The sequence below is a fragment of the Eucyclogobius newberryi genome, unplaced genomic scaffold, assembly GCF_026437365.1.
Source record: "Eucyclogobius newberryi isolate DKJ021-1_F unplaced genomic scaffold, fEucNew1.0.hap1 SCAF_21, whole genome shotgun sequence".
NCBI lineage: Eukaryota > Metazoa > Chordata > Actinopteri > Gobiiformes > Gobiidae > Eucyclogobius > Eucyclogobius newberryi.
In genome coordinates, this window is record NW_027315846.1 from 18,067,856 (window position 1) to 18,090,954 (window position 23,099).

Below are 23,099 nucleotides of genomic sequence, written 5' to 3' on the forward strand. Positions count from 1 at the left end.
AAAGCGGCACCAGCGCATTGCCTATCTGCAGCCAGTGGAATCTAGCTCACAGTAATGAGTTTGGAGGAGGAGGTTTAATTCCGGGCTCTCAAATGAGCGTAATGAGCCTCACCTACAGAAAAGCGGTCAGGGGCCTGATCAGTCAGCCTAAAAAATGAGGGTTCCAGATGTGCTCTCCAAAATGCACTGTATGTTTAGGGCTAAAGTGACTGTTAATTACGTATTGAATGATGCAACAAACAGAGCAAAGATGCAAAGACTCCATCTTCTCTCCCCTTGCGTGTGCCAGAAGGGTCCTGCTCAGCTGTGGCTCAGTGCTGTCTGTGCTGAGTGTGACAGGAAGGGGATCCGGGGTGATGTAAAGCACGCATACACACATCCCCCATGATGCATCAGGCTTCAGGGCTGAGGCCTCAGCTTGTCACACTCCAGCATGCTGGGATGTTGCCAGGACAACGTGACGTCAATTTTGACATGCGTGTATGTCTTTGGCTTCTCAGGGATTGAGCCAGGTTATGTGCAGTGTGTGTGTGTGTGTGTGTGTGCTGTGTTTGTGTGTGTGTGTGTGTCGTGTGTGTGTGTGTCTACGTGTGTGTTGTGTTTGTGTGTCGTGTGTGCGCGTGTGTCGTGTGTGTGTGTGTGTGTGTATGTGCTGTGTTTGTGTGTGTGTGTGCTGTGTTTGTGTGTGTGTGTGTCGTGTGTGTGTGTCTGTGTGTCTGTGTGTGTGTGTGCTGTGTTTGTGTGTCGTGTGTGCGCGTGTGTCGTGTGTGTGTGTTGTGTTTATGTGTGCTGTGTTTGTGTGTGCGTGTGGTGTTTGTGTGTTGTGTGTGTCGTGTGTGTCGTGTGTGTGTGTGTCGTGTGTGCGTCGTGTGTGTGTGTGTGTCGTTTGTGTGTGTGTGTGTGTCTGCGTGTGTGTGTGTGCGTCGTGTGTCTTTGTGTCGTTTGTGTGTGTGTCGCGTGTGTGTGTGTGTCACGTGTGTGTGTGTGTGTAAACTGGCCATTGTAGCTCTGTCTTTCACACACTGAGAAGCTTGAAAGAATTGTAAATGTGATGAGGTATATTTATTGCACTGTTGTCCACTGCTAAAAAGAAAATAAGAACTTTCTTTCATCACACAATAAAGAGATTCACTTGCATATATTTAATTTTAAACATTGATCTTGTTTTGAATATTATTTGACTAGTATGAATGTAGTATGCTTAATTTGTACACCTTACATTGACATTGAGACTTTTTTTCTACTACTTTTCCTTCTTTCATGCAGAATTTACAGTTGGCAATTTTAATGTAGGCATTCCCCTTTTTGCAGTGTTGGAAGGTATTACAGAAACAGTGCTTAGGTTCTCAAAATGCCTTGATAATCCTTTAGTGCAATCATTATTTTCAAATTAAAGTTATCACATACTTTTCATCTCTCCATCTCTTAGTTTCCATATCATGAAGATGCAACAATAAATAGCTTTAGTCACTGTTAACTTTGATGTGCCCTGTTCGAATGTTTTCTCAGACTCACTATAAGCCCAGGTCTTCCAATGTGCAAAGAAATCAACCTCTGGAGAGGAGAGTGAGATGGGTGACCGCGAAGGACAGACCACACATTACAGAGACACCTTATGAGAAAAGGAATGTACTTGAAAGAGGGGGAAAAACAGGGCCGCCAATTCTGAGCGTAATTTCCTGTGATGTCAAAGTTGGCAGACAGAGAGGAAAAGGAATTTGAAGGAAACATTAGTGTTTGATGTGAAAAGGGGGGAATTGGGAGCGGGGAGGGGGGACGGAGTGAGAGAGAGAGAGCGCGCAGAAGGGAAAAAAGATATATCCTGGGAAATGAAAGACAGAGGGAGGTAGAAAGAAAGCATGTGGAGGGCTAGGTGAAGGTGTCAGCGAGTCAGGCACAAACCATTACCACTGTTGGCTCTTTGTTCCTCACACACTATAGGCCAACTTAATAAAAGCCACACATTTAGAATCAAGTGAAATGCCTTTACAAACACGCAGGTCTAATTCATTTGATGCTTTTTTTTCACCTGTACAAGCCTCCTGACTCTAACAATAGGTGCACATACACTAAAGCTATATTGTCAGGGAAATAGTGGACGTTGTGGTAGTGAAATGTATAATAATTAGAGCTGTCAAGTCTGTCTGATGATGTTGGATGCAGTTATAATAAGTGTTGAAACCTGTGTTTACAATGTTTTGTCACAATATTACAGAAATACTGATAATACACCCTAAGATAGTATATCTTCTTCCTGCAGCTGTCAATGTAACTGTCAATTCCATTTCGTAGTAAATACGAAGGTGTGAAAATGCAAAGATGAGGCGCTAACAGTTCTGCTTGGTTTTCATGAGCAACTTTCTAAGGCATAATATATATATTTAAGCTTCAGCATCATAATACAAAGCCAATATCAGACTTCACTGGTATTATATTCAGAAATACATTATACATTGCAATAGAAATAGGTGTTATGTATACATTTTGTGTTTTCTGTTTGTTCAGAATATACTGATTTGATTTTTGTGTTTCCATCAAAACAAAAGCCATATCAATCCGTGTCCGTCCAAACATCATCTCATGGTCTATCTACTTGGTGGAGTTAGATGGGTAATTTACAACATTGATTGTGCTTGGGCAGAGGGGTGTTTCTCACTGCTGGGAGAGTGAGGGCCACTTGGAAGCACTTAGGGGCCCCGGTTGCTGGGGTTGTCTCTGGGGTTAATGCAGCCAGCGCCGCTACCTCTGACGGATGGCTGGGAAGCCCCAATAAATCAGCCTTTCCTCTGCCAGGAAAGATGGAGGGTAAGGGGACCACTCCAGCCCTGTCAGGCCCCTCCCTTCAGAGAGCACATCAGAGTGCACCTCTCCTACATGCAGATACACTCTCCAGGCCTGCACTCATGCCTTGCCCAAGGGGCCCTGGGCACTTCCACCTCAAAGTTCGCATTAGGACAGAGAGAAGAGAGGGTGAAGAGGAGAGAGAAACGACAGTGTTATACAGGCTGATTAATTAAAGGTTCTCACTGGCTACAGAATAGATGAAGTTTCAGGATCAATTAATTAGCCAGCGAGCCCTACGCGCGTCAGTGTCTTTAATAGGCTTCTCTCATTTGTAACTTTTATTACCCTGCCGCTGTGAGTGACTCCCGGCCCCTCACATGTACGGAGAGAGACAATGTATGTAGCTATTAAAGAAGAACGGCCCGGACCCCTCTGATTATATCAATGAAGAAGTAAATACAAGCTTAAATACATGTTCCGAGCAGCAGCTAACTCCACATAATGCACATGCACACGTTCATTTAGTGCGAGGATGAAGCATGAAGAACCGCATTATACTTTCTCATGTGAACCATTAGTTAAATTACAAAGCCAGCTGTCTCTCTTATTTCTCACTATTGCATTAGCCGTGCGAGCAGCCAGCACCGTCGCTTCCACTCAGGCAGGTGAAGTCAAGTTGGAATTTAATACAATTTGGTGATGAATGCTGGCAAGCGGTGTAAAACGTCTCCAAATGGTGCGTGTGTGTGTGTGTGTGTGTGTTTTTTTTTTACGCTTCCCGCTCGGCTCTGTCTGCGCCGCTCTATACGTGCTATTGATAAGATAAAAAAAGCGAGAGATGAAAGTGAAGTGAAGCAGGGGGAGAGAGAGAGGATGCAGAGTTACTGGCGGATTAGTGCCTGCTTTAATTGGCTCACTGAGAATTCTCCTCACTTTTCATCCAGATTACACATAGATTTTTTCCCCATTTGTGCTTGTTTAAGTTCACATTGGAATCGCAACCCTCCGATTTCATTTGCAGGGGTGAAAAAAGTCTGTTAACAATGGAAAACGTAATTGATTGGCATAATCAATAAGTTTTGCTTGGTCGTTATCTCATTCCTTTTAATAGATAGTTTAATGCATTTGATATTTCCGAAGCGTGATGTTATAGTAATGAGTCTACATAACCATTGACCTCCATTTGCAATTGTGTTTACAGTCAGATAATTACGACTATACGCGCTTCTCTTTGAGCGCATATGAAACAAAGAGACAATTAATCTGACAGTTACAATTAGATACAGGCCAAAGCAGTGCGTCTTCCAGAGGTCACTACAACTGTTTACGTCGATGCTTAGGTTATGGCAGCTTTAGAGTTGTTTTCTTTTGTCTTGGCAAAAGTACATTTGATGTTTTCATGTTTAGATGTGGGGGTCACTTGTTGCCTGATGTGATAATGAATGAAAATTGTGTTTATGTCTTTATTTTTTTTCCATTAAAAAAAATCTTTAACACCAGATACTACTAGATATCGGATACGATTTAATAATGAAGTACAATAGTAAAAGTGCTGTAGTAGAATTTTGTAAAAAGTAAAATCTGTACTTTACTTAAGACATGTTTTACAGTGGATACTTTATACTTTCTAACAGGACTAAAAAGTGTTTTTCTTTGCCGTTTTAGACAGCCTGAAATGGCTGAGGAGGTATTTGTAGCACATTCATAGTTTGAGTTGAAGTCCCAATTTACAGTAAAATCTTTTATCCAGATCACTGCTTTGAGACTTTTTTAGTTCTCAAAAGCTGTCTAAAATAGTTTTTACTCTTAAAGGAACATTTTAAACGTCTTCAATACTTTAACTTAAGTACATTTTCCAGTCATATTTTTACTTTTACTTAATTGTTTCCTTTCCTGTATCTGTATCTGTACTTGTGATGTGTACTTCTTCCACCCACCAATGGATACTACCTTACCTTATTCAAAAGTCTAATTTATTTTGACATGGGACTCACACAAAGAGTATAATTTTGATGATTGTTTACAATTATTTAATGTTTAATCAGATATTTAGTTAGTAAGATGCGCTTTTTATTGGATTTCACTTCAAAGTTGTATTTATTACTTCACCACCTGTGTATCATAAAACTCTTCTCCTGAATAAATGAATGATACACACTCCCTGGATTTGTGCCAAAATGAATTCACTACAGTCTAAAAATTTTGGGGAAAAAAAAATCACTTGTAGCTGATCTTTCACATCGACAGTGTCATTGCCCTCCACTTTCAGAGTTTTTAATAGCTCTTTTTAGTCACATCTATTCCTGACCTCCTCCAAATGAACCATGTTAGCCCTTTTTTTTCCCTCTTGTACACTTTCTCAATTCCCCTCTTTTTTTTTCATCTGTGGTTCTTGGCCTCAGATTGGGGTCAGGAGTTTAGTAGGGGAAAACATTTGGAACTGGTGGCACGGGGCCCAGAACTTTTCACAGACAAAAAAAAAAAGAAAATCCAAAATAAATGGCTGTTCTTGCACACATTAGAGAGAGCATTAACCTGCCCTCGCACTGGCTCTCCAAATGTCTCCATTACTGTCTGCCCGGAACAACACACTCTCCACCAGTCAGCAATAAAACCCAAAGCTTTGTACTCTTCCCCCTTCTTCGCCGTCAATTGGTGCAAGCAGAAAAACGGAGAGAGAAAGGCAAAATAGAGGCAGACAAGCAGGGGGCACGGTGCAATCTTTGGTAGCGTTCACAAAGGGATCCAAGATGAAAATAGAGAAAAACAGGGTCCGCGGCGCATCTATCCGTCAATGGCTACACTATCTGCTCGCTTTCACTCACCGTCAGCGTGGCGTTGATGTTATCAGCGGGTCGATAAGTCGCTGGGCGTTTGAGTAGACGGGCTTGTGTTTCATTTCAGAATAAAAAATGGTAGTATATGGAGTTACGTGGGAGCAGGGATGGGATCGCATCAGGCTTCATAACGCGAAACTCCACTGCTCTTAGAGCTTTACGGCAGGGCTTTCAGTGTATTCTCCAAATTTGTTTGCCGGGTTGTTATTGTATATGTGGAGGTAGTGCTGCGCAATATAGGGGAAGTGAATTTGACTTGTTTGTCTTAACGTCTGATTTAACGTCTTAACTTAATGGAGTTCAAAGTCTTTTCAGGGCTGCTACAGCATGTCATCTGCCTCTTTATGTGCAGGAATAAGAACATTATTTGATCTAAAGTTAGCACCAGATGTCTTATCTAACTGTAATTGTATAATTTTCCAGCTATCAGGAACAAGAGTTTGACAAGGCAGAGAAGTGCACATGACAAAGTTTTCATGTTTTTCTAATTGTTGCTTTGTTTTGTTGGGATAGTAACTGTGGTAAATATTTATCACAGTTTTACATTGATCAAGTTGCAGTTTGTAAAAAAACAACAACAACAACAATCATTCACAATATAAAGATTCTATCAATTAATATAATTTGCCAAACTGTTGAGTACTTTATATGGATTTTGGCCCTTGTTTACGGTACGGTTGCTTGGTAACAGTTGTAGCATTATCTCTACCTATGTCACATCTGTGTCTCATGTCTAACCAGGAAGTAACATTTTAAACATCACCAAAATTGTCAAACTGGGGGAAAATAGGCAACATAATTACTGCGTTCTAGTAAAATGTGTAGTCCAAGTCTTCTTAAGGCATCTTAAAAGTATCAAAACTAGGAAATGTTGCTGAAATTATTGAATTGGTTTGACATTTTCTGAATAGTTTGAGAATGTTGATCCATATCAGATATGTCAGAAGACCACATGGTTGATGATAATGATATTCTACTGTATTCTTTTTAATCGATGATAGTTATCACACACTGCATGTTTTCCCTATAATGAGCACTGCTTGTAGACGGCGTATTAGGCCTTGCACCTTATAATCTCTCTCCCCAGCCAACCCTCTCCTCAAGGGCAGATCATTCTCCAGGTGTCAAGGGCCTTCCCAAGCGCGGGGAGGGGAGGAGTGGAGATCAAAAGTAGGGAGCGACAGAGCATGCCGTCACCTTGGGAGGAGAGATAGAAAGGATGACGCTACTCTTCCTCCTCTCCTTCCTCGCCTCCTTATGTTTAATCATGAGCTTGTTGATGCTGATCCCCAACTCCGATTCCCTGCGTTTCATTAAAGCACTGCTCTCCTTTCTCGATCCATCCGGTGCACCGCTGCAGACATGTCCCGGGAGCGGGCGTCAGAGCTCAGCCTGTGAGTGGATGATGCTATCGCGGCACAAAGCTGGAGAATGTGTGACGATGGAGTGCGCCGATAACCCCTTTAGATGTCAGCATCATATGATAGAAAAATAAGGAGAGATGAAATCCACATCACAATCAGGGAGTATATCGGCTGCTCACTGCATACTCACAATACATTTACTATTTTTATTGCCACACATATGAAGACTTTATCAAAATGAAATAAACAAAGATTATTTAGATTAGCTCGAGCTTATTTAGCTTTAGCTTGCACTGTAGAGGGAATTAGAGTGACTATTTGAACCGCTAAGGCTTCTGTATTACATGATTTGCTTGAACGTAACTAAACAAATAAATACATTTCCCAATATGTTATCGAATATACAAACTAGGAAGACAATAATAAGCCATGGTTTTGGTGTGACAGTAGATGCAGGTGAATATAATGTGTACTTTGTGACTAGGGGAGCATCTCGTTTAAGCTTCCTGCTGTGAAATGTTGATCTAAAACATAAAATACTAAAATACAGCGCTTATAATATTTTTAGTTCTCATAGATCTGACATCGTAAGGAATAAAAGCGTTTCCAAATGAATAATGTAAGTTCTTTAGCCATTTCCAAATAATCTTTAAAAAGACATGAGCAGCTTGCGTTGTCACCGAGTTATTTTGATACTTGTATATTTTTTGTGCTCTTGATTGACGGATCTGTCAGCGGTGCCATTTCTCTCTGCCTGTCACCCCGCTGCGCTCCCTCGCTGAAATTTCTTTTGATTAGCTGCCTTTAAGTTAGCTTTTAGAGTGTGCGAGCCGTGGGAGAGAGTGTCATCTGCTCTTTGTTTACAAATGTGATTATTTTAATGCAGACGGTTTGTGCGTTTCCACTTTTAAAGGCTGTGATTAACCACTATGACTGTACAGTATTTTTAATAATGACTGCTATTATCAAGACATTGTTTAGCTTTGTGTCATCTGGTAGAAATGGCTGCACCCAAAAACATCAACAGTCAACTTATACCTTTGAGAATATATATATTTATAAATGTGTTGCTTTGTTACATGAATGCTAGCATGAACTAATGAGGTTTTTAGTAGAATCCATGCTAAAGTCAACACTGGGCTTCGATTCTGTCAAGATGTATCAGCTAGTATCAAGTAATCACGTGCTCACCATTTTTTTCACATTTCCAAGTGTACAGTGTTGTGTTGGCTTATAAACGATGCTAATGCACTGCGCGGTGGTCGAGTGGTTAAGTCGCAGCACATATGCCAGGCTCCAAGTACAGCCGGCCAGAGTGTTGTGAGTTTGAATCCTGACTCAAACTATTTACTGCATGTCCTCCCTTCTCTCTCATACCCCGTTTCACACTGTCTTTCCTAATAAAATAAATACAATAAATACAATAAAATAATGAAAGACACTAATAGGCAGGAATTACAATAATAACCTAATTTCTATTTTTGAATGAGCAAGGCTTCTGCATAGGAAATTGTTTTAATAGCAGATAATGTGTTGCAGTTTATGTTGAAATCTATATTGCAAATCTTGTACATAGACACAATTTTCATAAGAGGCCATTTTATTTTTGTCACAATTCTTGTTCTTCGTGTTGCTTTATTCAGAATGTATTGCCTTGAGAGGTAACTAAACTATTCACCGGGATTTCTTTTGACAGTCGACAATTTATTGTGATTGGTTAAATCTGACACATTTGTTTCTCCAGATGTGTTAACATTTGAGAGAAGGCTAAAGACTGAACTGATAATACTAGAATTTCATGTTCTTTGTAGTTTTATTCAGTGTATATAAATTGGCAGATTATCACAGTGTGAGATCCCCATTTTATTATACATATATACTGTCACATCATCCACCTCTATTTTTTAGGCTTTTAGAGATTGTACAAATCTGTAAGAATGCACACTAAACTGATTGCCTAATACACTGTAGTCTTGGAGCCTTACTGTTGTCTTTACATCTCCATTACAGCGGCACATCCTTCCCTTAAAGCTCTATATAGTGTGTCTGTGAGTCTATGTGTCTGTGTCCACATCAGCGTCTCCATCTGTCTCCCTTTATCACGAGCCAGTGCTTCTCCTGTCTGCGTCTCTAACACCTCTCCTTTATCTGATGCCTGTATATCCGGCTGAATCCAACACAGCATGTCTCTTCCACTCCTCCTCTATCTCTATCTCTTCCTCTCTTTTCTCCCTTTCTTTTCTCTTTCTCTCTCCTTTTCACTCTTTGTGTCATGTGATGGCCCATTACTTGTAACTCTCCTCCTGTCTTTATTTAAAGCTGCCAGTTCGGTTCTTTACAGATAGAATGTGAATCCTGATTTGCTGCCTGTATTTGCCTGTCGTTCCGTGACTACTAGAGGTCGAGGCAGTGGCTCTGCTTAGGGCTCTAGTTGGCTGAGCCCATCTGTCACTCAGAAGAACATGACCTCTGGTCCCGGTCGCCAGCCAGCCATATCACCTCTTTGACAGAATTATGAAAATTCCTGTCTATTGTTCATTGGCCCAATTGAATTACAAGTGGCGCCGTGTTGCGTGGAAGGTTTTTAAACGGTTGATTTAAGGCGCGCTCACACACACACACATGCACACAGTCACGCACATAAACTTCTCACAGTTCTGTCTGCTGGAGGAGGCTCCTCTATTTATTCCATCTATTTACAGAGGACAATTGTCTCTCCTTTCAGAGCACTCATGTTTTGATAGATTTCTGATTGAGTTTTCCCAGTCTTTCTGAGTCTGTTTGTGTCTTAATGTGCCACCGAGGCTTTTGTTTTCATCACACTGTTTCTGCAGTTTATGGTAAATTATTTGCTTCGTAGGACGTCTATTCTGCACCATTTCTCCCTACAGCACTTCACATCTGTTGTCATTTCATTACAGACATTTATTTGACTCCATGTGCCTGCCAAGACGCTCTGGATAAATCACACTGTTATTTTGTCTGCTGGCTCACACCTGAGAGGAGGGAAAAGACAGAAAATGGTCTTATTTTTGACTCCAGCCGTTAGTTTTATTGGTCGAAGCCACCAGCACAGCAAGCCTGTTTATCAGCAGCATATTCTCTGCGCAGGAGAATGGCGTTTGAGTGAACTTGTGTGTGCTCAGTAGGTACAGTGCATTCATTCAGTGTGATTCTTCCCTGACTGACTGGCTCGCCCTCCCACAGCCGCAGTGACAGGTTGCTACTTGTTAGACCTGAGCCTGCCTGCTGTCTCAGGGCCCATTTGACTGACTGACTTGTGGTATTTCTGCCTCTTCTGTTTGTCTTTGTGTCTGCCTCTCCGCGCTCCTGCCTGATTGCCTGTCTACCTGTTTGCATATCTGTCAGCGTCTCATCCGGGGCGCCCCGAAAATGGATAGTCCCTCGTAGCAAGATTTTTTCCATTCAAAGCAACTTTTGGCTTGTAAAAATAAAACTACAAAACATCGGCCTCTCCGTCCATCTTGTTTCTTTTCTGCAGGGAAGTCTGTTGTGTGGAAAAGTGTGTTTTTTTAACACAGAGCCCCAGGTGCCAAGTACCTTTTGGCATTTACTTTTAGGAAACTGGCATTATCCATCCATCCATCCATCCATTTTCTACCGCTTGTTCCCTTTCGGGGTCGCGGGTGACTGGAGCCTATCCCAGTGACTTCGGGCCTTAGGCGGGGTACATCCTGGACAGTGGCCAACTTGTCGCAGGGCCAACACAGAGACATAGACATTACATTAGATCAATTGTTACAAAAGTAAACTCTACATTGCACTAAACAAGATGTTGCTCTTTCTATCTAAAGAGTTTTAGTAAGTAACCAACAATGTGTCAATTTGATGCGTTCTAAATCATTTGTCCTGTGCACTTGACCCATGCTCTATCTCTTTCTCTCTCTCTTTCTCTCTCTTTCTCTCTCTCTTTCTCTCTCTTTTTTTCTCCCTCTCTTTTTCTCCTTTTTATATATAGCTTTCTCCTTTTGTATAGCGTAAAACACATACTTTGAAGACGTACAACTACAGCAGGTGGCGGTAAATGCAACTTTTCAACAACAGCATTTGACCCATCTTTCAATATCCCAGCGTGTGTTTGTGTTAGCTATTTGTGTAAAACATGAAACACCCCCAAAGACAGGGAAAACAAATGGCATTCAGGCGAGAAATATCCAGATCCATTTCTATTATATTGCAGTAAAGTGCTTTAAATGTTATTGTTTCGAATCAGAATTACTTTATGAGGAAATTCTTTACATTATGGCAGATAACTGTTTTTCTAGTTATAATTGTGTCCCCACTTACAATATATGTTCTATATCCTCTATATCAACAGAATGGAAAAAAAATATTATTCCAGGCATATATTAGCAGAGTGTGTGAGTTTATAATGCTTTGTGGAAAACATGTCCCCAGTGTGTCTTTACATGTAATTTGCACACATTACACATTTAACAGCTCTTTACAAATAACAGAAACAACTCTGTGTTGTTATTATTTATTCATTAGCATTACAACATGTCTATTTATAACAGCAGAAATAGGGCCAATATGTTAGTCATAATTATATTTCCCATTCATTTACAATTGTCTCTCTACTCACACTCTTCTCTCCCACTGTCTGTTACTGTTTGCCCATATCTGTCTCCTGGCTTGTCATTGTTGTTTTGTTTTTTCTTCTTCTTGTTCTTGAGAAAGCAACCCACCCACGGTTGTCTGGTCTCAATCTCCATGGCGACCTAATCCCCCGCCAATCCCAGAACAGGAGCGTTTGAGTTAAGACCCAGCATGTTACACCAGCCTGTCATCACTGATCACTGGATAGAGTTAGACTTAGTTTGAATGTGGAAGAGACAGCTGAAGACAATAGTGAGTGTTCAGGAGTTAAGGCTGGTGCGTGGTATTTGGATCATAACTGAAATCACGATTACTTCTATATTGTCAAAATGTACCTGTAGAAGCAGTATAGACGTGATATATTATACTTTTGTTTGAAAACCCATTGATTATAACAGTGTTTTTGGTCTTGGTTTTGATGGGCCAAACAAGCACACATATCATTCTGAACAAAAGTAAATGAATAAAAAATAAGTAATCGTAAAGTAAGAGTAAAAATGTTAATCATCATTTTAAATTCAGGTAATTGCACAGCCCTATCAGATAGGTGTTCTATCGTGCTATAAAAGAGACAGTTGTGATTATAATATAACTGACGCTTGACAAAGTACTTAACTTAAAGAATATTTAAGTCTGTCTTGTCTCCACGGCCTAATGATACACTCTCACACATGGTCTTTTACTAATTGGGATATAGACATAGAAATCCATTTTAGGTCATCTGTCAGTATCAATAGCTAATTAATTGAGTATCTAGTTCTAATAATTGTTTTAGTATTGAGTAATTATTTTTTTCTATTTTTTGTTTGTTTTTTCCAACTAATGTCCCGCAGGACGCCAGCGCAGATTCAAGTGGCTTTTCTGTGACTTTGAACAGACTTATAACAGGTAGAAATGGTTATCAATTTAAGAAATGAAAGCTCAAGGCCCCTAAAAGGAATGTATTACTGGTCATTTGGGCAGTTAAATAATTTTTCCTTTGGAGTTTACATTTGTTTTAATTTGATACTACAACCAATATGTTGCTATTTGAGTTTTGGCCCAATAACCTGCTGCTAATTTTAAAACAACAATTCATAAATATATTTTGGACAATATTTCACCCACCTCAAATTGAACATATACATTATCTATCTATCTATCTATCTATCTATCTATCTATATATATATATATATATATATATATATATATATATATATATATATATATATATATATATATACACACACTAAGCGTATATGTCCATGCTGTGAAAGTGAGTGAGGGATTGGACAGGTCATAATGAATCCAGAGAAGCAGTTGGCATGAGCAGGGGCCATGCTATTAACCTCTGCTAGCCTCATCTCCAAGCCTGCCCGTCTGTCTTGTCTCCACGGCCTAATGATACACTCTCACACATACCTGCGCAAAACCTTTCCTTTCTAATCAATTTCCTATTCAAGTGAAAAGTATTCGGCATTGTCCAATCATCTCTATTCACAGCATCAAAGCGCCTCTGCCGGTATCAAGAAAAGACATTTTTACCTCCCACTCAAGGGAAGTTACATTTGAAACTATTTGATATATATTCATCTGAAGAGGTCCTCCGTAGCAGGCAGATCACATTTCACTGTGTTTTATACCCACCATTACAGTTATCAGGAAATTCTGAGAGGGTTTTCTATCTCTCTGCTGTAATAGAGGAGATACAGTTCAGAAATGTTCTTTTGAGCTGGCAAGGCCTCTGTGGAGTAGTTGCTGTCACTTAATAAAACTAGTACCCAAATTTTCAAAAGTTTCAATTCTGTGTTCAAGATTTCCATTGCCATATTTGATCTGTGCTGAAAGGCCAACAGAGCAGGTGTAAAAAAAATCCTATTGCATTTGAACTGTCATTTTATGCAATAACCCCTTGCAATGATTTATTAACTTGCTAGAACTGTATTTGTTTTTTTTTTCTCTAATTCTAATTCACGTATGACAAGGAGGTGTTGGACTTCTCACATGAAAAATTACATAGTGTACTTTTGAGGTCGCAAGATATTTTAATTTTGCTTAACCTGGCACAAAACATTCTAATTCTATGATAAAACTGCCAATTGCCTGTTGATGATTTGTACTTATTTATCTGTAGTTTTCTTGCAGTTTTAATTTTTTTTTAATTTTTTATTATTGTATCCGTCAAGGTTATGGAGCATTTTTATTTTATTGCATGATCTAAAGATTTAAAGAGGCAGTTCAAAGATTATGACAGATGAAAACCCGGAGGTAGACTTTTGTGTGCCTGCAGAAATTACAGCCTGCATGCTGCGTTTAATGAGTTTGTGGCTGCACCATTGGCCGCCTTCGAGAACAAGGGGAATAAAAAAATCATCTTGACATGATGGGCCAAATCTGACATGAAATGTCTTGTCAGATTGCTACACCAGTGGCTGTAAATGTTCTTTAATAGTCTGTGCTTGACTTGTGTGTACGTGAGTGAATGAGAAAACTCCATAGGAAATCCTCAGAGGAGCGAGAGAGCACCTGGCGCTGTCTGTACTCATAACAAACGGCAAGGCCAGGATTAAGACTACATTTGTATTGGTGCCAGCTTGATATATCCACTCACTGATTCTTATAACTGCTATATACTCTGCATCATTGAGCCAGTTTTTAAATAAAGATGGTATTCTGGTATGTCCCAGAATCATCCTCATTATGGTTAAAGACGAGGCCAGGCGCTCAGTAATATTAAATGCACCTCATCCCACCTGTAAACTGACAGAGGCACTGATAGTCGTGTTGAGGAAGATGCAATTAGCAGAAGGGGGACACAGAGTTCATTATAAGAGAGCTGCTAAAAGACTGGTGACAATTTAATTTGACTGAATTTGGAATTGACAAAAAGTAGAAACAGACAGGGATTTTATAGTTAAAGAGGTTATCTGTTGTTTTGCTCTCTCAATATATATATATATATATATATATATATATATATATATATATATATATATATATATATATATATATATATAAAAGCCAATCTTTTTTTCTCTTACGCATATTTTATTTTGCATGCCCTCATTTAAGCATAATCTATATACCCGTATTTTTTACTAACATTATTTATTGTTTTATATTGCACATACCGCTGAAGCAAGTTCCTAGTGAATTTAGTTATCTTACAATGGCAATAAAACTTTTCTGATTCTGATTCTAAAATCAAAACTTTGCTGATTTGACTTCCAATCTCCCCTGTTCGTGGCACAATAATGTACTTTAGCGAGACAGGATTTACTTATTTTGTGTATGTTTGATGGTGATGGCAATTGTGGCTACAGATTCTTGGCAAAGTGGATGAATAATGTACTGTACATGTTTGCATTATTTCATGAAGATTAAATTGCCAACTTGACTAAGTTCCAAACGCTAACAGTGTGCATTTCCTATTGTGTGTGCAGGTGCCACCATACGGCCAGCAAGGAATGGGAGGCTATAGCCAACAGCAGCAGCAGCAACAGCAGCAGCAGCAGCAGCAGCAGCAGCAGCAGCAGCAGCAGCAGCAGCAGCAGCAGCATCAACAGCAGCATCAACAGCAGCATCAACAGCAACAGCAGCAGCAGCAGCAGCAGCAGCAGGCAGGGCAGCCAGGAACCCCCCCATACTTCAGCCCCCCTCAGCAGACCCCCCCAGGACCTACCCAGGGCCCCTACATGCAGACAAGGCCACAACCACAACAGGTACGAGCACATAGAGCCAACCAAAACAGCCACTATTCTGGCCTGTTTTATAGTGCAACACAAGCATAAATACACATTGCTCTTGTTCAAGGTCACACAAACGTCATTTATCAGAAACAACATCAAAAGTAATATTTGAAACATCAGCAGAGACGGGATTTCAGACAATTTCTTTCCATGGCCTGTATTTTATTATTTCGCTGGTGCGGGAGATTGTAGCAAGCATCTTAAGGGATAAATACATGCGGTGTGTGTGTGTGTGTGTGTGTTTGAGTGTAAACATGTGCTATCCTCATACATTATTCATGAGAGGTATTTTCGGTTCATCTCTCTCTATCTATTCCGTGGTAGAAAAAGGACATCTGAATGCGGATTACATATTGGACAGCCAAAGTGCACAAACATACTGTATATATATATATTTCCCATGCACACAAATAGAGCGACTGCCAGAGTAAACCGTGTCCACAGAACAGCAAAGTGCCTAATATGGATCGAGTCCTCGTCCTGCCAAGTCCCCTCGTGGTGCTCTCAGAGAGTTTTTTTTCCCCATTTTGTTCCAAGGAGAAGTTGAGTTCAGCCGGTTGTTTTGGAGTTGAGTGAAGGCTGCGCATGTGTTTCCCATCCGCTGTGCAGCCCGTGTGGGGCGGCTCTGGCCTGCAGCTCCGGCCTGGATGCAAACGGAGCACAGCAAGGCGTGATGAGGAGGGAGATTAGGAGGAAGGCTGGAGTGGACAGAGGATCTCCCGGGATAAACAGAGAGGAAGTGCGCAACAATGGACTGAAATAACCACGCTCCATCATTTTTGAATTACTATCAAATGTGCTGGATATCCTGATCAACATTCAATTTACTGCTTTAACCTGAAGTATTGATCATGAAACAGGTATACATGATCAACCTTATGGTCCACCCTCTCAGGAGTCTTGCCTTGGGGTCAGAACTGCTTTACAACATGCACCCTTCTGTTTCTTTTATTAATTTAATTAGGGAATTAGAAGCCCAATTAGATAAGATACAATACACAACTAGATGGGGATGTACAGTATATAACAAAAAACATGAATATAGTATAATAATGGTCACCGTTTATACCAGTTTTAAAAGTGTGTCCTGCATATTCTAAGTGTGTTAGGCCAGAGTAAGTTATTAAATCTCTTTTATTAGGAGATTTTGCCTCAGAGCACACAAAAGTCCAAAAAATGTGGGTAAAGGGCTCGCATTACTTTTGAGTTACTTTTATTTTTCGACAAATTTGCAGTTCCCAATTTTATTCATAACAGTTATCATAGAACTGGTTGCCTACAGTATTTTATAAAAGTCTTCATATGAATGTATTCATATGTAGAGTTTAAACTCTGGGTCCCCATTTTAGGCCGTCACTGACAGTTTGAGAACCACTCCTGTATGTAAGCATTTCAACTATTTTAGTACCAAAACACTTGCAATTATACATTCATAAAACTGGAGTTACACAACATGCCAGGCCTATATTGATGATTAGGCTATGCAGATTATGTAGCCAGCCACTTGACTAACATGTGTGTTATTGTGATGAGAGAGGGGAAAATGCATGGACACTGGACCGACACGGAGCCACGAGCCGTTTTAGTAGGACTTTTCTTCATGATCTGTGCGGGACTGTGGGATGTGGGACAGGAAACATGCACGTAAAGAACAGTGAGGAGCAGAAACGCTGGAGCAGGTTTGAATGACGGGTCACTCGGCGCTCGGATGGCAAGAGCCCCACTCACCGAGCGCAGGGGCCGCCTGGAGAAGCCCCAGTACTGCCCTGGTGAAATGTCTGTGCCAACAGAGCGTTATATTACTGTGTAAATGAAAAATACATTGCGTTACTTTTTTGGTGCTTTACTCCCATCACTTTCCAGCAGTATGGCAATATTAAAGTTCACAAGTACAAAAAGGGTCTGAACAAATGGATGCTTTTTGGCATCTGAAGTTTGCGTGCTACTTATACTGTGATTTACCAAGCTGTAGTTAAAGCTTTGACAGCTCTGAATATGGAGCAACTCGAGACAAATATGCAAGCAAAAAGCCAGCCATTTTGAAACAAAGGCTGGTGTCAGAATAGGAAATCGTTAGTCCTAGCATAGTAATTTTAAACACTGAGTGAAGGTTTCAGCTGCCGTGCCTATTGTCTCCCATTTTAAAAAGCACTTATGTCTTAACTAACATGCTCGGTCACTGGAGAGTAATGTTATTCGCTGTGTAGAGAGGCTAGGATTCATGGCTTGACATTTTGTGGCTGTATTATTGTCTGCAGTCATTGCTGCTGATTATATTGCTGCAATTGGCCCCATCTGACCTTTATTCAACAGGTTCCTTCCTATCCAGTCCAACCAGTGATTGGTCTATTCCTCATTTCAACTCAACCTATTGTTGGGTGGACCTTTACTATTTGTGCACTGGATGAGCAAATAAAAGCAAGAAAATATTATTTCAAATGTCAATTTTGTATTTTAATTTGATAATCTATGTCTATTTATGCTGGCAAAAAGCAACAACTGGATTAAGACTAATTTAGATAATAAAGCAAGTGGAGAGCTAAATGTTCAACCATTCAGCCCATTGCACTAAACTAGTAAGTAATGGTCATTTCTTTGCCCGTCCAGTAGGATTTTAGAGCATTTTTTGTGCGATACTGCGTAACTTTCTGCATGATTCCATGGAAATAGAAAGTTAAAACTATACTTACGAATATACTTCGTGGAGCTGGATAGGTTTTGTGCCATGGAATGATATAGCTAAAAGCACAACATTTCCATGGAAATGAGCAGGATGTGGCTCCTCCTTGAGGCCACATACGAGCCAACTTTCCTTCTTTTTCCCCTCACCAGTTTCTTCCTCCTTCCTAACTTAACACTTTCCATTTATTCAAAATTCAAACACAACACAAAGGTGACATTACATCAACTTGTTACCATCAGGCATGAATGTGTATACAACTTCTCTTATAATAGTGAAAACATTGTGTGATTCTATTTAAGGACATTTCTTACATGTTTACCTTGGTTTCCAGGGATACGTCTGTTTTCCATTCAAATGTCAGCATAACATAATGGAAGTTGCAATCAGCACACCTGCTTGTTAACGTTCTAAAAGCCACAATACCCTCTCTAGTCAATGCATCAGCACGGCAGTCCCGCTGTCTTTACTTCTAATCATAAATCGCCTTCCCATGTGTTACTTTATGCCCTGCACCAAGCTCAGCAGGTGGCCAGCGCATACCTCCTTGGTCTGCCCACTAGCATTCCCCGCAAATCAATCTATTTTGCCAGCTAATAAGCATCTAGTCCTTTATTTTCACATGTACGTTGCCGTTTGCTGTTTGACCCACTCCGAGGGAAGAGGAATTTTAATTTGTTTCAACTGAACAGGGGTGATGGGTGTAGTGTAGCTTGGAGGAAACAAAGCAGTGTAGCTGCTAATGGATGGATTTATTTAGACCTTGTTTGGTAAGGAATGTAACAAAAACAAGAATTATTTATAATCAGGTCAAGGTAATATGGCCTAACATTTATATCACAAAATGTTGTAAGGGATAAACAAAATACTGAAACATATTGTGTTTTAGCATTTGCAGAGCCTCCACTCATTGTTAAAGCAGCTCTGTGAGTTGGTAATAGCTGTTGTGTGCAGGCAAATGATGGCACAATATTAAAATGCTTTTTATCAGGGCCAAAAATATATCAGTATATCATGAGAAATATAATATAAGCAAGTCCTATAAACATTGCACCTTGTAATGGAATTTAATGTTTCCATAAATAGAGCTCAAAGCCATCCTTATGTGCTGTGGAGGATCCTGGTTATAAAAGCAAGGCTGGAAGAATAACTTACTGTTCATGTTTCAAGTTGATGGGAATTATCCACTCCGACAAAGGGGAATTGCGAATTTTCCTTCTTACAAGTTTCTCAAAAACATTTAAGCTTGACATTTTTGGAAGGTGATGTTGAATTTGACCACAATTCAAAATAGTAGTGGTGTTTCTTTGTCGGTGTCAGGTTGTATGTGTGTGTACTCTAATCAGCCGAATGTGCTGTGGAGAAAAGGTCGAGGCTTGACCTTTGTGTGTGATTCTGGGCTGAAATGAGACATGATGTTCGCCTCGCTCTCTCGCACACACACACGCACGCACACACACACACACACGCACGCACGCACACACACACACACACACACACACACACACACACACACACACACACACACACACACTGGCAACAGTATACTGCAGATTATGATGTCATTGTGCTATTGACCCCAGTTCTTTGACCCTGCATTACTCTGAGAAATCTAAGCTGAAAAGTTTTTTATTTTGTTCTTCCGCCTTTCTGCTTGGTTCCTTTGCCTCCACTACACTCCCATTAACCCTAGCCAGAGGACATCCTCCAGTTGATGGAGCCATTCCAGCTGCCTTTGACACCAAATTTGCTCTGCACCTGACCGCTATTAGCTGGTTTTGTAACAAATCGAGGGAAAACACCACCGCCTTTTGAGTCTATTGCACCGCTGTGACCTCATCTGATTGCACTGAGCAGAGCAGGCTAAAAGACTTTTCGGGGACTAATAGAAAATAAAGAAAAATAAGAATATGAAGTATAGATGTTGTGGGATATATATTTATATATATAGAAATAGATTAAAGTCAACAAATACTAATCTACATTTATCACAGCATTTGAAGGGTGTCAAGCCTTGTTTAAGACTATTGTAACAATGTACCAATATTTCCTTCATATAAACTTGGGACCCCCTGAAATCATTTCACGACCCCCATGGGTTGAGAACCACTGGGTTAAGCGAAAGTCAAGGTATACTTTATAATCCCTGTATTGATGTTCATTCTTTGCATTTGCCCATACTTTCAGATGCAGTGGGAGACTTAAGTCATAAGTAATTTCCTGTTTTCTGGTGCATTTTTGATTTATTAGGAGCTCATTGCCCATTTCCTTGGCTGACATGGTGTGGTTTTGTTCCTTGTCCTTCTGTGTCTGCCTCTGCGTTGAGGACAGATGTTCCAGAAAACACTCCAGGCTTCAAACACTTTCACCAGGAAAGACCTCTATTATCTTTAAGATATCTTACTTTTGCGCTGTAGACATTTTTATAACAATAGATTTTTGTCCTTTGTTGGAAAGTGTTAAACTTTGCAGTGCGCGCCTCCGTGCCACGGATCATTGACGGCTGAATTGGCTTGACTTTCACTCACTCACTCTCTGGAGCATGGAATCACAAGCCGTCATTAATTATCGCCATGCCAAAGAGCTCCTTGGTGAAGCGGTACCAGAGCCAGACACACAGTTCTTACAGAGTCCAGGGATCCTTCTCAAAGTCTTGAACCTGGATCTTGGACAAAAATACTCTTCATTAGTTGGTGGTCACTAAAGTATTGTATGAGGGAAAATATGTCATTCTACATTTGTCTTCACTAATCCACAGTAAATTTACATCCTAACTGTCACTTTAAAATAAGTTTTCAGAAAAGAGCATTTTTGCATGACCTCAAAATCACAGTTTGCGCGTGTCTCCAAAAAGGCACATTTTCAAAAATACGCCTACATGTGGACTAGGTCTGTTTGAATGTTGTCTCATCGCAGCTGCACAATTTCAATTAGAAGAACTACACTCACTATTTAACAAAGTACAGACTTGATTATAGTGGAGATTGATATGATTGTTATAGCGCAGGTCAGCGAACTGTCTAAATCTTCATAACAGGGAATGTGAGATCCCGTTACCATTTAATACATTGTGCCTCATAAAAAGCAAAATGAGAGTGCTGTAATTTTAAGAATTTAGAGATTACTTTTATGGCATGTTTGTTTTATTGGGCAGTATACAGCAGAGTGTGACAGAGGAGACCAGGGGGAGGGATAGGAACTCTAATGCTGTTCTGGCCGCGTGCCAAGTGTAAACTCATAATGTTGTGAAAACAGCCTTTAATCTGTTATTCCAACCAGTCCCTGTTTAATGTTACACTCCGGAGTAATGTGGTGAATTTATGTTTCGGGAGTCATTACATGTAACTGGATATAGTCAAACCGTGTCTGTGCAGATTTGAGTGAGTTTAAAGACAGACATCGTTCCCCGTGACACGTTCTCCCCATCGTGTAGCGCGCCCCTCGACTCCTCCATGAGAATCTGATCCCACTTCCTCCTTCCTCTATTGACCTTAACTGTTTCCTCTTCCTCTCCGAGAGTAGACCCCTGGGACATGCCTATCACCAAAAAAAAAAAGATCAGAGCTGAGCCAGTGCGGAGGCCTGTTCACTTATTTACTCTACACTTGTAACAACTGTAATTGATGGAGCAGTTTCTCATCGATGTATCTATCTATTTTATCTTTTATCTGTAATATGCATTGAAATATAGTGACAATGTCGTTCTTGATTTTAACATGTGCGCCACGTTTGTCAAAAAATTATAATAGCAATGTGTTGCTACTGCATAATATGTTCAAGTTCAAGTGACCTTCTCTTTTTTTCTTTTTTAAGCACATTTTTTGGTCCATAGGCTTTATTAGACAGGAAAGAGAGTGTGAAATGGGGGATGAGAGAGAAAGGAATAAATACTTACAGAGTTATCACGGCTTTGTTGCTATGCAGATGTTTTAGAAGTTTGTTTTACTATACTTTTTTTAAGTGCCAACCCTGACTTCATATCCTACATTTGGAATATTGCAGTTAACATCTTTCTCTAGTCATGTGCAATTACGTATTTACTGCTCAGCATAAGCAGCAATCCGGGATTTAGTAGATTGTGTGTTTTATGAGAAGACTTTAGAGATTTGATTGAATATCATATATTTTATATTCGATGGTCCCTAAACTGGAATCAAAATGAGGACACTATCAATTTTGACTATGCTTTTGTGACTTTGAATAACTTTTTATTGATTTTATGGGCCTATAGATTGCTTTAAAACAACTCAAAAGGGAGTGTGCATATGCCTCACCTAGACCCATTATGTATTTCCTGTCTGTCACCCCCCCAACTACATCAGTGCACCCTATCTCCCCCATCCTCCCTTTCCCCAGCCACCTCCTCATTTAATCACACCAGGTTAATTAAAAGGCCTTTCCAGTGGTCTACACCCTTGGCTTTATTACCCCATGCACTGTATACTCTGCTCTGTTGCTTCAATTATCGACCCCCCCGCCGCTCCGGCACCCCCAGCCTTATGAACACACTCTCCAGCGGAAATATGCGCTCACCTTGGGTCGAGAGAGGGTGCACGGCAGAGAACGAGGGGCCAGGAGTCATGAGTGTTAGAGAGTGGACAGTGGAGAGAAGCTACGGCACCCCAAAGTTCAATGCCATTAATTGGTCGCCATTTGAATATTAAGCGAAGGAGTGTGTGTTAATTAAGGGGATAATAAAAGCTAGCTGCAAGGGGGGAGGGATGCAGGAAATGGAGGGCATATGGTGGCAGATGAGGGAAGGGGGGTGCCGTGGTGGGAGGAAGGGGGCGGCGGCTGGGTGCAGGGCGATAAGAGGCGAGAGGGACGTCCGCGGGTAAAGGTCTGGCAGTGGTAATTTGCAGCGAGGCGGCGTTAATTGTCATAACCTTTTAAATGGCATGAGTTTATCGGAGTCCTCTAAATGTCCCCGCGTATCGCCACGGCAACCCCGGGCCTGCCGCACTCCGATTTGCCTGTCGCTTGACGAGCACTTAAGTTTGATGAGTTTCCTGGCTAAAAAAGTAAATGATAAAATTGGGGAAAAGAAACTATATGTCAGGGAGCAGTGTGAGCGTGCTTGAGACA

At 40.5% G+C, this 23,099-nt stretch overlaps 1 protein-coding gene across 2 annotated transcripts in view; it reads left to right on the plus strand.

Annotated features, from left to right (window-relative positions):
• arid1b (AT-rich interactive domain 1B) overlaps positions 1-23,099 on the plus strand; it is a 163,362-nt gene that overhangs the window by 29,974 nt on the left and 110,289 nt on the right. For both annotated transcript variants that reach the window (XM_072457881.1, XM_072457882.1), the window contains exon 3: positions 15,029-15,307. In XM_072457881.1, the coding sequence (XP_072313982.1) occupies positions 15,029-15,307 (279 nt within the window). The remainder of the gene's footprint in view (positions 1-15,028; positions 15,308-23,099) is intronic.